We start from the raw sequence: 14,871 nt of genomic DNA on the forward strand, positions 1-14,871 counted from the left end.
AAAGCATTTAAAATAGCAACGGACTTTCTGAGAGAACATGGGACACAATACTCCTGGGGCCACCCTTTCCGCCTTATCTTCCGCTGGAACGGCGCTCTGCACCAGCTTCGCTCCCTCCACGATACCTGCGAAGTGCTGGGAATCACCGCGACGGACGGAGATGCACCTACTCCAAGGCGACGACGCATCACCAGGGACGGCTGGCAACGGGTCTCTGGACGCCGGTCCTCCGAATCCTCTGCTCGGCCTGATACGCCCACCATCCGAGCAGACATGGACAACGCAGTGCGGGAGGTGGCCAGGGATACAGGCCTGAATGACATCGCACTGACAGCCTAAGATGACTCCGGGGGGAGATCGACACAGCAGTTCTTGCAACGCAGGTTTGGGGGTTCTGGGGGGAGGGTGGGCGGGCGGAAGTGTGGTGGCTGGACATCCACTTAAGTAACTTTCCACAGACTTGTCCTCTGAGGACTGGACTGGGACTATGGGGTTCTGGAACTCAGTCAAGGCACCAGGAGAGGGAGGGGGGGTGTGGGGAGTGTTGGGGCTGTTCTAAGTTGGGGTCGGGAGGGAAGGGGTCAGGAGGGAGGGACAAGGGAGTTTTGGTTGGGGAGGGGGGTAACGGGGGGAGGGTGAGTCGTCCAGTGCACTATGCAGGTCTTAGCCGCCCTTACGGCACTCATGCACCTTGTCTCGCTCAGGGGAGAGTTTAACGCTGCTCTTTCCATCATTTCACATGCCTCCCACGACTCTTAAGATAGGGACCCTTAACGTCAGGGGCCTAAAAAACCCAGCCAAGAGGCGGGCGGTGTTGTCTCTATTAGAGAGCACCCATGCGGATATCTGTTTGCTTCAAGAGACCCACTGGCTACCCTGTGGCTCCCATAGGCTACGCTCCCATAAGTTCCCAACACAATTTTTTTCTTCCAGCAACACTAAAACAGCGGGTGTGGCGATCCTGGTGGCCCGACATTTCAAGGGGGAAGTCCTCCACAAACATACAGAACACAAAGGCAGGCTTCTGACTTGTAGGTTTAGGATCGGGAATGTTGCCTTTACGGTCGGGTCCCTGTACATCCCTAATGAACAACAGGAGCACTTCTTGCGGTCGGCACTGATATACATCACTGCCTCGCAGGACCGGCACATTGTCATCGGAGGCGACTTCAACATGGTCTTCGACTCGGCCCTAGATAGATCTGCACAGCGTTCTCCGCAAGCCGGGGAGTTCTCGGCCGGGTGTAAGGCACAGCTGTCAGAGGTAGACCTCCACGATCTCTGGCGTTGCATGCACCCCACTGACAGGGGGTACTCATATTACTCCCATGCACACAAAACGTACGCGAGACTGGACCACCTCCTGGTCACGACTCCGGTCCGTGCTCTGGCCTCTACGACGGAGATGGGAGTGATCTCCCTATCGGACCATGCTCCGGTCTCCGTCACGCTAAGCCTGCCACCGGTCTCTTGCCCTCCCAGGGTTTGGTGCCTTAGGGACACATTACTGCACAGGAAGGCGGTGGTTAAACACATAACGGATGCTATTCGGGACTATTTGTCCCACAATGATAATTCCGACACCTCCCTGGCGACACAATGGGAGGCCCTGAAGGCTGTACTTAGGGGGGAGTTTCTGGCCATCTCCTCAGCTGAAAATAAAGAACGGCAGCATAAGAGGGATGAACTCACCCAACAGGTCCGAGAGCTTGAACAGATACACCGCTGGATGGGATCCCCCAGGATCTGGAAGCAACTTAAGGGGGCGAGGAAACTCCTGACGGCCCTAGATATGGACCGCGCGGAGTACGCCGCGTTGCGCTTGCACCACACTTACTATACAGGGGGAGACCGATGTGGCCGACTGCTGGCTAACAGGCTCCGGGTGACGCGCCAATGACAGATGGTGAAGGAGATTTCGGACTCCACGGGTTCAATAGTCACGGAGGAAGCCCACAATAGCCGAAACCTTCCGCAGGTTTTACGCATATCTCTACGCCGGGGATCCACCGGATGAATCTGCGACGACGGCATACTTGGACTCGATCACCCTCCCTTCCCTGGCCCCCCCACAGTCAGAGTATCTAGACAGGGAAATTCGAGTTGAGGAGGTGATCTCCGCCATCGCCAAACTTAAGCACGGTAAGGTTCAGGGGCCTGACGGATATACGACTCTTTTATAAAACATTTTGCACGTCATTGGCTCCGCTCCTCACCCGCCTGTTCAACTCGTTCGCTGCTCCGGGAGCCATCCCGCCGGACCTACTACGGGCCTCTCTCACAGTTATCCCCAAGCCCGGGAAGGACCGGTCGCAATGCGGCTCCTACAGGCCGATATCTCTTTTGAATGTAGATCTTAAGCTGTATACTGGGATCCTCGCGGCCCGACTAGCCCCCCATATACCGGGACTTCTGGAACCGGACCAGGCGGGATTCGTTCCCGGGCGGCAGACGGTGGACAGCACCAAACGGATCGTTCACATCATAGAGAAGGCCTCCCGAATGCCCGGCGAAAGAATGCTGTTGGTGGTGGACGCTGAAAAAGCGTTTGACCGGGTACCCTGGCCCTATCTACAACAAGTCCTAATAAGGGTAGGTATAGGAGAGAAATTTCGATCCATGATCTTCAATTGCTATAAATTCCCGACAGCGGTAGTACGTGTGAATGGTTACAGTTCACGGAGCTTTGACATTGAGAGAGGCACTAGGCAGGGGTGCCCGCTCTCGCCCCTGCTCTTCGCCCTTTATATGGAGCCATTCGCCCAAACAATACGTACCAATCCGGCGGCAAAGGGGGTGCGATTCGGGGGCTTCACTCACACCATAAGCCTTTACGCAGACGACGTTATACTGTCGTTGGATGAGCCCCAGTCTGCCCTTCCAGCGTGCATGGCGGAGCTGGACTACTTTGCTGCTGTTGCGGGCTTCAAGGTGAATATGAAGAAGTCGGTAGCTCTGAACATATCCTTAGCGCCGGCCACTAGGTCTTCCCTCCAGGGCCTGTTCCCGATGTCCTGGTCGTCAGATCTGGTGCCTTACCTGGGGATCCAGCTGGCTCCCACCTTGCCGGCTATGGCGACAGCTAACTACACCACCTTGGGCAGGAAAATCAGGGAAGAACTTGGGCGGTGGGATCGCATAACCCTTTCTTGGTTAGGCAGAATAGCGGCTGTTAAAATGACAGTCCTGCCCCAAATCCTGTACCTGTTCAGAGCCCTACCGCTCCAATCGCCCACGGGGTGGATCCAACAGACGCAAGCAGACCTTTCACGTTTTATTTGGCAAGGCAGAAAGCCAAGAATGAGGAGGACGCTTTCTATGCTAGCCCCAGAGGCCGGAGGGCTAGGAATACCGGATCTCCGCAAGTACTTCCAAGCGGCGAAGCTACGCTATCTGGTAGAATGGAGCAGGTGGGAATCGAACAAACACTGGCTCTTCCAGGATCAGGCGGTGGCGGGCCGGCCCCTGCAAGAAGTGCTGTTTCTGCGTCGGGCTCATCGCCCCGCAAATTTATATGCCTCCTTTGTCACCAGGGTACCCCTACGGGTCTGGGATGCCACCAACATAGTTCACAACCTTACCACTTTCCCATCGCCACTCACACCGCTGGTGGACAATCCGGACTTTACTCCAGGGATGGAAAAGGGGGCCTTTACCCACTGGCGAGCGGCTGGGTGTCGGGCTCTGTGTCATATGTACGGCCCGGAGGGTGTCATCCCCTTCCCACGCTTCCGACAGGTACACTCCTTCCCAGAAACCGAGAGACTCCGCTACATGCAGGTTCGCCACTGGGCACTTAACCCACAGATACGGGAGGCGGCCGATAGGCAGCTCCTCCCCTATGAGAATGGCTCAAGACTCGCACGTCGGATGCGAAACTGATCACAGACCTCTATAAGCTACTGCAGCCGCCTTCCTCACACTTCTGCAATCCGGAGAGGGAACGCTGGGAACGGGAACTGGGTAGGACTCTGAGCCATAAGAAATGGGAGCAGATATCATATAGGGCAAGGCGCTCGGCATACCACATGGGACTTACTGACACACTGACTAAAGTCTCTACCTACTGGTATTATATCCCTGAACGAATACATGAAATGGACCGTAGTAAGGACAGCGCCTGTTGGAGGGGATGCGGGCAAGTGGGCACACTGACACACATTCTGTGGGAATGTCCACTCCTAGACGATTACTGGAAGGAAGTGATCGATGACATAGAATCCCATTTCGACACCGAACTGCCGCGCTTCCCAGCATACATATTGTTAGGACTCCCGAACAGGTTAATGTATCCCCTCAGATCTCGCAGAGGTAGGCAGATAGCTATTGCATTAGGCTCGGCAGTACATAACATTCTACTACACTGGCGCACCACCACGCTTCCCTCTATCACGGGCTGCCTCCATAGACTGTGGCATGTACTGGGCATGGAGAAACTGTCGCTCACGGTGGCAGGGGATATAGAGCAATTTGACGAACTCTGGCAGCCGTTCCAGTCTCTGCTGCTCACTGAATTCGGGGAACTCACATGCCCGAGATACCTCCGCCTCTTAAGGCTCACGACAACTGCAGAATCAACATCTTAAAGGGAAACTGGGCTGGCCCCTCTCTCTACGGAGCGACTAGGGTGGACGGCAAGGGATGGGTCTGCGCACTGGACGAAGGGATGGTAGGGGGTAAGGGGATCCGGGAGTTGGGGTTCTGGGGAGAAGTTCGGGAGGGGAAGGTCGTTCTCTTATCCCAACGCTGCTTGTCCTTATGTGTCACTGCGGACTGGTCTGCAGTTGAGATGTCCTTTAGAGATGCTAACGCCGAGAGCACGACCCTGGCCGCAGTGCCTGGACGCTTTATACGCTCTGTATATTCTGTTTCTCTGTGTTGCGGCAATATTAAAAAATGCTTTAAACCTAAATGTAGTGTTAGGGAAAAAAAACGACCCCACACTTTGCACCGCATGTCAGACAGTTCACTTTAACAAATTCCTGGAATCCTGCAGTCAGAAAGAAAAGTAATTGTAAAAAGATGTTAACTGACTTCTGACCTATGTCTCTATGTACAAACTAAATGGGACAAGACAAAATGTTTTTAATGCATCTTTATTGCTCCTTCACTCTCTGAGTGAATAGAACACCTGCACTTTGTCAGCACGCTAGAACAGGTGAGTAGGCCCTAAATATCGCTTGCCATGATAAAATCGGACTCGCCATGGCGAGTAGATTTCTCAAAGCCTAACTGGCCAGACACATAAATTAGTTTAAAAACTTTTGTGCATCTGTGTAAGGTTTTTACTGGTGTTGTCTGTATATCTATAATAATGAACTACATTATTTGATTGATGTTTTATGTTTAAAGTATTTTATTAGAAAGGTACAGTCGCATAGTAGAACAAACATACAGATATGCCCAATACGTAGCAGGAACAGTCCCATGAGTAGAGTGCAAATGTCCCAGCCCCGGGGGCTGCCTCAATATCCTGCCACTGGCATGGGAACGTGCAAAAAAGGGAAAAAGAAGGAGCGTCGCCCCCACATCCTATACCTCTCTTTAAGTAAACAACACCCCCCAACAAACTTCCCCCCCTCCCACCACCCTCCCTGTCCAGTGCTGCGTATCGTGGAAGTAAATTGCCATCCGTATCATCCATCCCGAATCCCTTAGCTCCTGAATGGCCCTGCTCCTCCCCCCCCTCAATGGAACAGTGCTTCAAAACGGGGGCGTAAGCCTCAGCAGTCTCAGGTACCTAGGGCATGTAATTTCCTTAAATTCAGTGGCCAATAGCGAGTGAAAGGGCTGCCACAGTTCCTCAAAACAGGTCACGTCTCCCGCCAGTGTGAGAGACAGCTTTTCCATCCCCAGAACATGCCACAATCTGTGCAGCCAACCTGTGTGTGATGGAATGGTAGGCGTGCGCCAGTGTATCAGTATGTTTTGGACTGCCGAACCCAGCATGATAGCAATCTGCCGTCCCCTCCTAGATTTCAGTGGGTACATCAAGCTATTCGGGAGACCCAGCAAGGCATACGCTGGAAATCGGGGCAATTCAATCTCAAAGCATGCATCAATCTCATCAATCACCGCCGACCAGTAGGCTTGCAGTACGGGGCAGTCCCAGAGGATGTGTGTCAATGTACCAACCCGCCCACATTCCCGCCAGCATTTGTCACTAAGGAGCCCGTTCATTTCATGCAATCGCTCAGGGGTGTGATACCAATATGTGGAAATCTTGGTAAAGGTTTCCGTGAGGCCCACGTGATAAGCTGAGTGTCGCGCCCAATACGAAATATGGTCCCACTCCGTAGGGCTAAGCGTCCTCCCCAGATCCCTGTTCCAGCGCTCCCGACCAGGAATGTGGAAGTGGGAAGATGGGAGATGGAGCATCCTGTACAGGTCAGTTATGAGTTTGGCGTCCGAGGTGCGGGTTATAAGCCACTTTTCATACGGCAGCAACTTCCTATCTGCGGACTCTCTAACGCTCGGCTGCAGGGCCCAGTGTCTTACCTGCCAATAACGCATGCGCTCTGACTCGGCCATCTGATATTCATCTCTAAAGCTCTGGAAGGGAATGACCCCCTCCGTAGTGTACATGTGGAAAAGTGCCCTACATCCCCGGTCCCTCCAGTGTGAGAAGGCCCCCTGCTCTGTCCCCGGCGCGAAATCAGGATTGTCCACAATAGGTGTGAATGGCGAGGGAAAGGTGGTGAGATCGAAAGTGCGACAGGTAGAGTCCCACACTTTCAGCGGTGTGGCCTGCCTAGGAACGGTATTTCCTGTAAAGGGCGCCCAGCCACAGCCTGGTCCTGGAAGAGCCAGTGTTTGTCGGACTCCCACCTACTCCACTCCACCAAGTAACGCAATTGGGACGCTTGGAAGTATTTGCGGAGGTCGGGGACTCCCAGCCCCCCAGCCTCCGGCGCCAGAGTCGTGAGGGCGCGGCGCATTCGGGGCTTACGGCCCTGCCACACAAAGCGGGACACTTCAGTTTGCATCCGTTGAATCCAACCCTTGGGGGGCTGTAATGGTAGTGCTCGGAATAGGTACAAAATTTGGGGTAAAACGGTCATTTTGACCGCCGCAACCCTGCCCAGCCAAGAGATCGTCCCTTTGCTCCATCTACCAAGTTCCTCCCTCACCTTCACACCCATGGCTTCATAGTTAATGGAGACCATTGCCTGCAGTGTCAGGGCCAGTGCAATCCCCAGGTATTGCACCTGATCCCGTGACCAACGCAGGGGAAAGAGCCTCTGCAGGTCGTTTCTTGTCGCCGGAGACAGGGAAATGTCCAAGGCTGTGGATTTCTCCACATTCATCCGAAAGCCAGCTACGCTCTCAAAGGCCTTAAGTTCAGCCATACAAGCGGGCAGGGCGCGCCCCGGATTCTCCAACGTAAAAAGTACATCGTCCGCGTACAGGCTTACAGCATGGGAGAAGCCACCCATTCGTACCCCAGTGACGGCTACATTCTGCCGAACCCGCTGGGCGAAGGGCTCCATGTAGAGTGCGAAGAGGAGGGGGGAGAGCGGGCATCCCTGTCTTGTACCGCGTTCGATAGCAAACCTTCGGGATCCACAGCCATTCACCCGTACAGTTGCAGAAGGGAATTTATAGCAGTTAAACACCATGTTCCGGAATTTCTCTCCCAATCCCAACCGCGCCATCACCCTTTCGAGGTAGGGCCAATGCACCCGGTCAAACGCCTTCTCGGCGTCAACCGAGAGCAGCATCCTCTCCCCGGGAATACGGGAGGCCTTTTCCAAGATGTGAGCTATTCTCTTAGTGTTATCCACAGTCTGCCTTCCGGGCACGAAGCCAGCCTGATCAGGGTCAATCAGGCCGGGAAGGTACTGTGCCAATCTTGTCGCCAGGATCCCCGTGTAGAGTTTCAGGTCCACGTTCAGTAGGGAGATTGGTCTATAGGAGCCGCACTGTGTCCTGTCTTTCCCCGGTTTGGGAATTACCGTCGCCTGTAGGAGATCTGGAGGAATAGCCCCTGGGTCAGAGAAAGAGTTAAACAGCCTGGTCAAGATTGGGGCTAGCGTCGTGCAGAACGTCCTGTAGAAGAGGGCGGTATAACTGTCCGGACCCGGGGCCTTCCCTAATTTAAGCCTAGAAATCGCTGCTATAACCTCCTCTACCCTAATCTCTCTCTCTAGGTAGTCTGCTTGCTCGGGGGTTAGGGAGGACAGTGATACCGAGTCAAGGTAATCTTCCGGGTTCCCCATTTGTGCGGCCTCAGCTGCATATAGGTCGGCATAGAATCGACGGAAGGCCTCGGCAATTTCAGCATCACCCGTAATCCCTTGTCCCGCGCTCCCCGCCAACTCCTTCACTTGGCGACTCTGGTGTGCTACTCAGTTTGGCCGCAAGGAGGCGGCCACAGCGGTCCCCTCCTGTGTAGTAAGCGTGTTTTAAGCGCAGCGCCGCGTATTCAGCCCTATCTAAGTCTAGTGAGGACAAGAGTTTCCTGGCCACCTTCAGCTGTTTCCAGACTCTCGGAGACCCTGTGCGACGGTGTACGTGCTCAAGCTCCCTAACCCTCTGAGTGAGCTCGTCCCGCTTCATTTTCCTATCGCGGTTGTCTGCGGTCGAGATCGCAATGAATTCTCCCCGAATTACCGCCTTAAGAGCCCCCCATTGAGTCGATAGCGAGGTGTCAGGGTTAGAATTGTGTAGCTGAAAATCCCTAATAGAATCCACTATACTCTGCACTACCGCTTTTTATGCAGAAGCGTGTCTCGGAGCCTCCAGACCCCCTTCCGGGGCGAGCCCGGCGGGAGAAGGAAGGTCCCCGAGACCGGTGCGTGGTCCGAAAGGGATAGGACTCCCATATCCGAGGCGGTAGCTAAGGCACGAGCCGGTCCAGAGACCAGTAGGTAATCTAGCCTGGCATACGTCTTGTGTGCGTGCGAGTAGTAGGAAAAGTCCCTGTCGGTTGGGTGGAGCTCGCGCCAGAGGTCGTGCAGGTCTGATTCAACTAGCTGCGCCTTCACCGCTTGCGAGAGTTCCCCAGTCTGCGGGTATCGCTGCGCTGATCTGTCTTTCGAGGAATCAAAGACTAAATTAATGTCCCCTCCCAGTATTATATACATATCCGGTGACGCTGTGACATCCTCCAAAGCCTTGCGTAAAAATCTATCTTGCTGTCCGTTCGGGCCATAAACTGTGCCCACCGTGAATACCAGGGTGCCCAATTTAAATCTGTAGGCTAGAAGTCTCCCCTTTTGTTCCACTAGTTTGTGCAGCACCTCCCCCTTGAATGATTTGGACAAAAGAATGGCCACCCCCGCCGTTTTGGCCGTGTTGGAGGAGAAGAACTGTGTAGGGAAGTGGCGGGACCTCAACCTGTGACAGTCCCCGGCTAACAGGTGGGTTTCCTGGAGCAGACAGATGTCAGCCTGGGAGTTTTCCAATAACGAGAGGACAGCCCTCCTCTTCGTGGGATTATTCAGGCCCTTAACATTCAGGGTGACTATCTTTAACTCAGCCATGGACAGTCGGGACTACTGTTTCTATATGTGTGGACCATAGTGTGTGGCACCATGATGACTCCCAAGTGAGCATACGTTCCTAGCGGGATATTCGCAGACACCGAAGAAGCACTGGACAAGGCAAACCCCAACTCACCCCCATCAACTATCCCCTTCCCCAACCCCCAACACCCATTCCCCTCCCTCCCTCTCAAGCCACCCCCCAACTCCCCCCCCCCTCTCCCGCACAACCCCTAGCATCAGAACCCCAGCCCTCCGCCCCAAACTACCCAAAACTTCCTGAAATAGTCCCAGACAGGCCCTAACGGACCAGTCCGTGGAATGTTACCTTAGTGGACGTCCAGCCACACGTGTCCAACCTTCGCCCCCCCCCCTTCAGCCAGCTGTTGGAACAGTGCTGTAACGAACTCCCCCCGGAGCACGATTAAGCGGTCGATGCGACAACCACCGGATCTCCAAGTTCCTCGGACGCTGTCCGAACAGCAGCCTCACGTTCCGCTCTAATAGTCGGAGACCCTGGCCTCCGGGACCTCTCCGTCGTCCTTCTCCTGCGTGCAACCTGTTGCCAATCTCCCTCCGCTGTGCGCCGTCTTCTCGGTGTGCTGGGCTCTTCCCCTTCCGTGGTGATGCCCAGGATCTCGCAGGTGTCCTGTAGGTTCCGCAATTGGTGAGTCTTTCCCTGCCACTGAAAGATGATACGGAAGGGGTGCCCCCAGGAGTAAGGCGTGTCGTGTTGCTTGAGAAAATCCGTCACAATCTTAAATGATTTACGCTTCTGAAGCGTGAGGGTAGACAAGTCCTGATATAGCGCCACAGGGTGATCTCGGAAGGTAAGCGAGTGCGCCTTTCGTGCTTCTGCCATGATCCTTTCCTTCAGCGGGTAGTCCGGGAGGAACGCCAGGATGTCCGGGGGGGGCCATTAGCCCTTCTGCGGGGTCCTACTCTGTGTGCTCTGTCAATTCTAATGAGGAAATCGTCCCCTTCTCCCAAGACCATGCGAAAGAGTTCCTGCAGGTACCTAACTATATCAGGGTTCTCTTCCGATGACGGCACACCCCGGACCCTAATGTTGTTTCTTCGTGACCTATTCTCCAAGTCTTCATTGTGCGATTGGAGATCCAAGTGCTGTTCCCTGAGAGTCAGTACTTCCTGCTGCAAAAGAGCGATCTCCTCATCCTGTCTGTGCGTGGAGTTCTCCACAGTGTCCACTCTCTCGCCCAAACCTTCCACTTCCCTGCGGACTTCTCACCTCACCTGCCACTTCCTGCTTCAAGCTTTGGAAGTCGTCCCTCAATGTGCTGAATAGAGACTCCAAAAAGGATCTGGTGACCGGGGGTTCCATCGCCGCACCCGAGTGCGAGCTCCCAGCTGCTCCAGGCGAAGAGGAGGTCTTGTCACCCTTGGACGGCTGTTTGTTGAGCATCTCTGGAAGCGTGCGGTCATTGCGTTTACCCCCTCGCTGACCAGCCATGATGTAAGCTCCCCCACCCGGCCTATCGCCCGTCTCGGCTCCTTAGCACGTCCACTCCCGTGCCCCTAGGGGTCCACCTCCAGGCCAGGGCGGGCGGCGGTCCACTGCAGCACCAGAAACCACGGGGAGATTCGCGCTCACTATTCACAGGGGGTCACAGGCGCTGCGTTTCCGGGGCGAACAGCGGCGCAGGGGTTCCGGTGTCCTCACCGATGTCCAGCCGGTACTCGTGGCCAAAGGGCTCACCACGTCAGCACGGCCGTGCTCCTGCGTCACCCCGTGGACGACTGTAGACGTGGCAAACGTCGAGAGGGGAGGCCAGAACCCCCACGTCACCCCCCTGTATCTGGGGGACGTGAGCTCCGTCCAGGGTGTGACCGCTGTTCCCCCACTCGCCTCAAATCTCTGCAGGCCTAGCTGGTGGCCTCATGCACAAGTGAGTCAGTGCCAGGGGCGCCACAAGTAGGCGAGGCGCTTGTGCCCATGCAGTCTCAATCCGGGCTCGATATGGCTGATCTTGCCGGAAGTAGCGCCCGGCTCCTCGCAAAGGTCGGGGAGGCCTCCAAGCCGGGCGCTCGCGTAGGTCCTACCCCGGTCACGTCTGTACCTTGAGTGGGGAGATCACCCAGCACCGGCCGGAGGGACCGCTGTGTCCGGCGCCTCGTCCGCCTCGTTGCCAGGGAGGCCCCGCCTAGCAGCGGGGAGCAACCGCTCCTGCTAGTGCACTCACTTGTCAGTCCCAGGGCTGTCGTCCAGTCCGGGCGGGGATCTCCGGTCCCGGCTCGCCGCCATCTTGGGGCATAGAGGGGATAGCAGGGACGCCCCGGACACCGCGCCGCACCACACCGCTATGGGGGCTCCGAAGTCCGTTGCCCTCCAGGTGCTCCGTACTCTCCAGCTGGGGAGATCAGCGCCCCCTCGCCGTCCCGATGCTACTGATCCGGCGGGACCCAGGCGCGGCGCCGTCACCGGTCCGCAGCTCGCCACCGCGAACTCGGTGAGTTTTTGCTCTGCGGGGCACCGGCGGCGGTGACCAGGCGGCGACCAGCCCCTGGACAGCACAGCTGCTCTGTATGGCTCTGGGGGGGAGTTCTAGCAGCAATCAGGGCTTAGGGCCTCGGATGGGGTCGGGAGCTCCGGCAAACACGTCTTCCTACCCCGCCATCTTGGCCACGCCCCCCCTTGATTGATGTTTTAAAGGTGTAATGCAAGTCTGATTTGTGATATGTTCGATGCTTTTATGGATATATGCACTCTGAATAAAGATTTAGAGGAGTTCTATTGAAAAACTGGGAATAAATCAGCTGACTAAATCTTTGATCCACAGGAATATACATTGTGTAGAGAAAAACTACCTCAAAAAGGAATTCATGTGGGGTAAAATAATGGTGTAAACTAACGAGCTGGACTATAAAAACAAAAAGGAAAAAAAAATCTTCCATCTACCAAGGAGCCAGAATACACAAGAAAATAAGGAACCCATCACACATCTCTGCCACCTTTCATACTAGCTTTTCAATTATTGGCACACAAATTTAACCATTAGGGAGATGCTGCATGAGGCATCTGCCTACAGTTAAAGTGAAGTTGGGAAGAAGTGGCAGTTTTAAGACTCCAAAGGGCTTTCTTTGGCCTGCCCTAGTTTCTATCAAACATGAAACTCTAAATTCTATAGCTATGGTGCCCAAATTCCTTTCATTGCCAGACCTTTGCCCTTCCTACCATCGCTGGAGTTCAGTCTCCTTCACTTATCTGTACCTCCTAGTACTAGTCAGATGCCCAAGAACAAACTGTTCATTGTGTATCAATGCTTTGCTCAGCATGGCTTTAGCATTTTAGGGAAGACACTACATCAACAAGGGTCCCTCATGCCATTTATCTTGTTCCCACCTTTGCATATTCCTGGCCTCTTTTCCAAGTCTTCGATTTCACGCCACAGATCTCAACATTTGAGGATATGTTTTGGTGGAGTAAAACACTATAAAAAACACAACATGAAAGACTGCTACAGCACTACAATTAAAAAAGCATACTGTTTCATGTCATCTAACATAGGACACAAAAAAACAGACAGAGATTACTCCGAAGACTACCGTACTCGTAGAAAGGAATCCAATAGTAAGGCATGTCATATACCATTTTGCCCAAAGCAATACTAGAAGCCCAAGACTGGTGAATAAGTCATATCAAGATCATGCATGTTGATCACTAGTCTCATAAGTGTTTTGGAGAACCACCGCCCTTACCAATAAGGTTCACAAGCATGTCCCACTGTCCTCCATCGTTACTGGGGTTGGAAAGCAGAAACTGCGACAGTCTCCCATCCACAGGCTCCTTCCGATGAGCAGTCTCAATAAACGCATTAAGAAAGTAGTGACATCGCTCCACCTAGAATATAAATAGACAGCAGAGAGGGTTAAATGGGGGAAGGGGATTATATAAGTAATTGCTCCAATGAGACATTCCATACTTCTCTCTGTTCCCACTATAAGCTAAACCTGGGTACACTAGCAAAGAGTCGCCTTCAAAGTGAAACTATGAGGAGGCAAGATGGCATCCGACTGACACCGCCGTTGCAATGCTCCGCTGAGCATCCGCCTGAGAACTGTGCAATCTATGGATTAAAGTATAAAAAAACCTTCGGAAGCCAAGCTAGAAGGTGTTGTGTGCCTCACAAAATAATCTGATTGCAAGGAATGCTACAGAAAAGCCCATCCAGAGGCTTTATGTAACCCTTACCTACACCCTGAGACTCGAGCTCGCGCATCTCCCCTGCCTCGAGGCTATCCTGGCTGAAGACAGCTGATTGCCAGAACCCGGTCCTAGGATGCTTGATTCTGGTCCAGGAAAGACATGGCTTGGAAGTTCCGGCTGGACTGTTCCCATGAGGCACAGGGTCACGGCTGATTTGCATATGGCCATGTCTGAACTAGGGTGGTGTGGTGAGCAAAAAAAGGACGGATTTAGGCCCAGATCTCTGTACTAAGGTGAATGTTTGACATTGTTCTGCATTCTGTCCATCAACTGTTGTTCTTGCAATATTCATTGAGGCTTAACAAACTGGAGAGGGAATCTATGAGGGTATTACAGGAAAATCTTAGGCTGGCAGAAGAAGAGCTGATAAGGGTGACAAGTGGGGGCCAAGAGGAAGAAGAAGTTACAAAAATACAAAGTCAGGTAGCAATCACTAAGGCTGCAATCACCAATATTTTTAGGGATAAATCAGTTAGAAAGGCAACATCACGAAAGGAAATGGTATATGAGGTGAATGAACAAGTTGGCCATTAGCTTGCCGTACGAATGAGATAACAAACCACATCAAATCTGATATGTGGGAAAGGGGGGGATTTCCGACATTTATCGTTCCCTCAAAAATAACACCCCTAACTTCCTTTCCTCTTATAGCAGGGATTCTGCGCAAACACAGAACTGTGCACAGAGACTTAGGACCTTCGTGAATTAGGGTGTGCCCTCACCTTAGTACCCAAAATCCCCTCCCAGACTAGCAATCAGTGTCACATTAGCTCTTCGTCCTATAGCAAAGAAACCAATGATTAGACATCCTAGAACAGGAGACTTAGGACCATCTCAGGAATAGTGGGAAGTGAGAACACTCTTGTTATACATTGATACCAGTCCACAACAGGAGTAAAATAGAGACACAGTAAGGTTAAAATGTTTATTTTAACGAGTTCTCGAGCGCAGTATTTTATCAACATAAACATACATATGGATAAGAATAATACGGACAGCATGGTTACAATTTCATAAAATACAAAAGGGGGAATCATATTACAATGATAGTGCAAACAGGTGATAAAAGCGCCTATTTAAAGCACCCTCCCTATCTAGGAACTAGGTATTATAAAACTATAGAAGGTCTCTGGAGTTTTCTTAGGGGGACCCCATTTACCT

At 53.2% G+C, this 14,871-nt stretch overlaps 1 protein-coding gene across 1 annotated transcript in view; it reads right to left on the reverse strand.

Moving 5' to 3' along the window:
* BLMH (bleomycin hydrolase) overlaps positions 1-14,871 on the reverse strand; it is a 672,774-nt gene that overhangs the window by 521,607 nt on the left and 136,296 nt on the right. Inside the window, exon 4 of the mRNA XM_078680032.1 lies at positions 13,203-13,344. Within this exon, the coding sequence (XP_078536158.1) occupies positions 13,203-13,344 (142 nt within the window). The remainder of the gene's footprint in view (positions 1-13,202; positions 13,345-14,871) is intronic.

This window comes from Lissotriton helveticus, chromosome 3_1, assembly GCF_964261635.1.
Source record: "Lissotriton helveticus chromosome 3_1, aLisHel1.1, whole genome shotgun sequence".
Classification (NCBI taxonomy): Eukaryota; Metazoa; Chordata; class Amphibia; order Caudata; family Salamandridae; genus Lissotriton; species Lissotriton helveticus.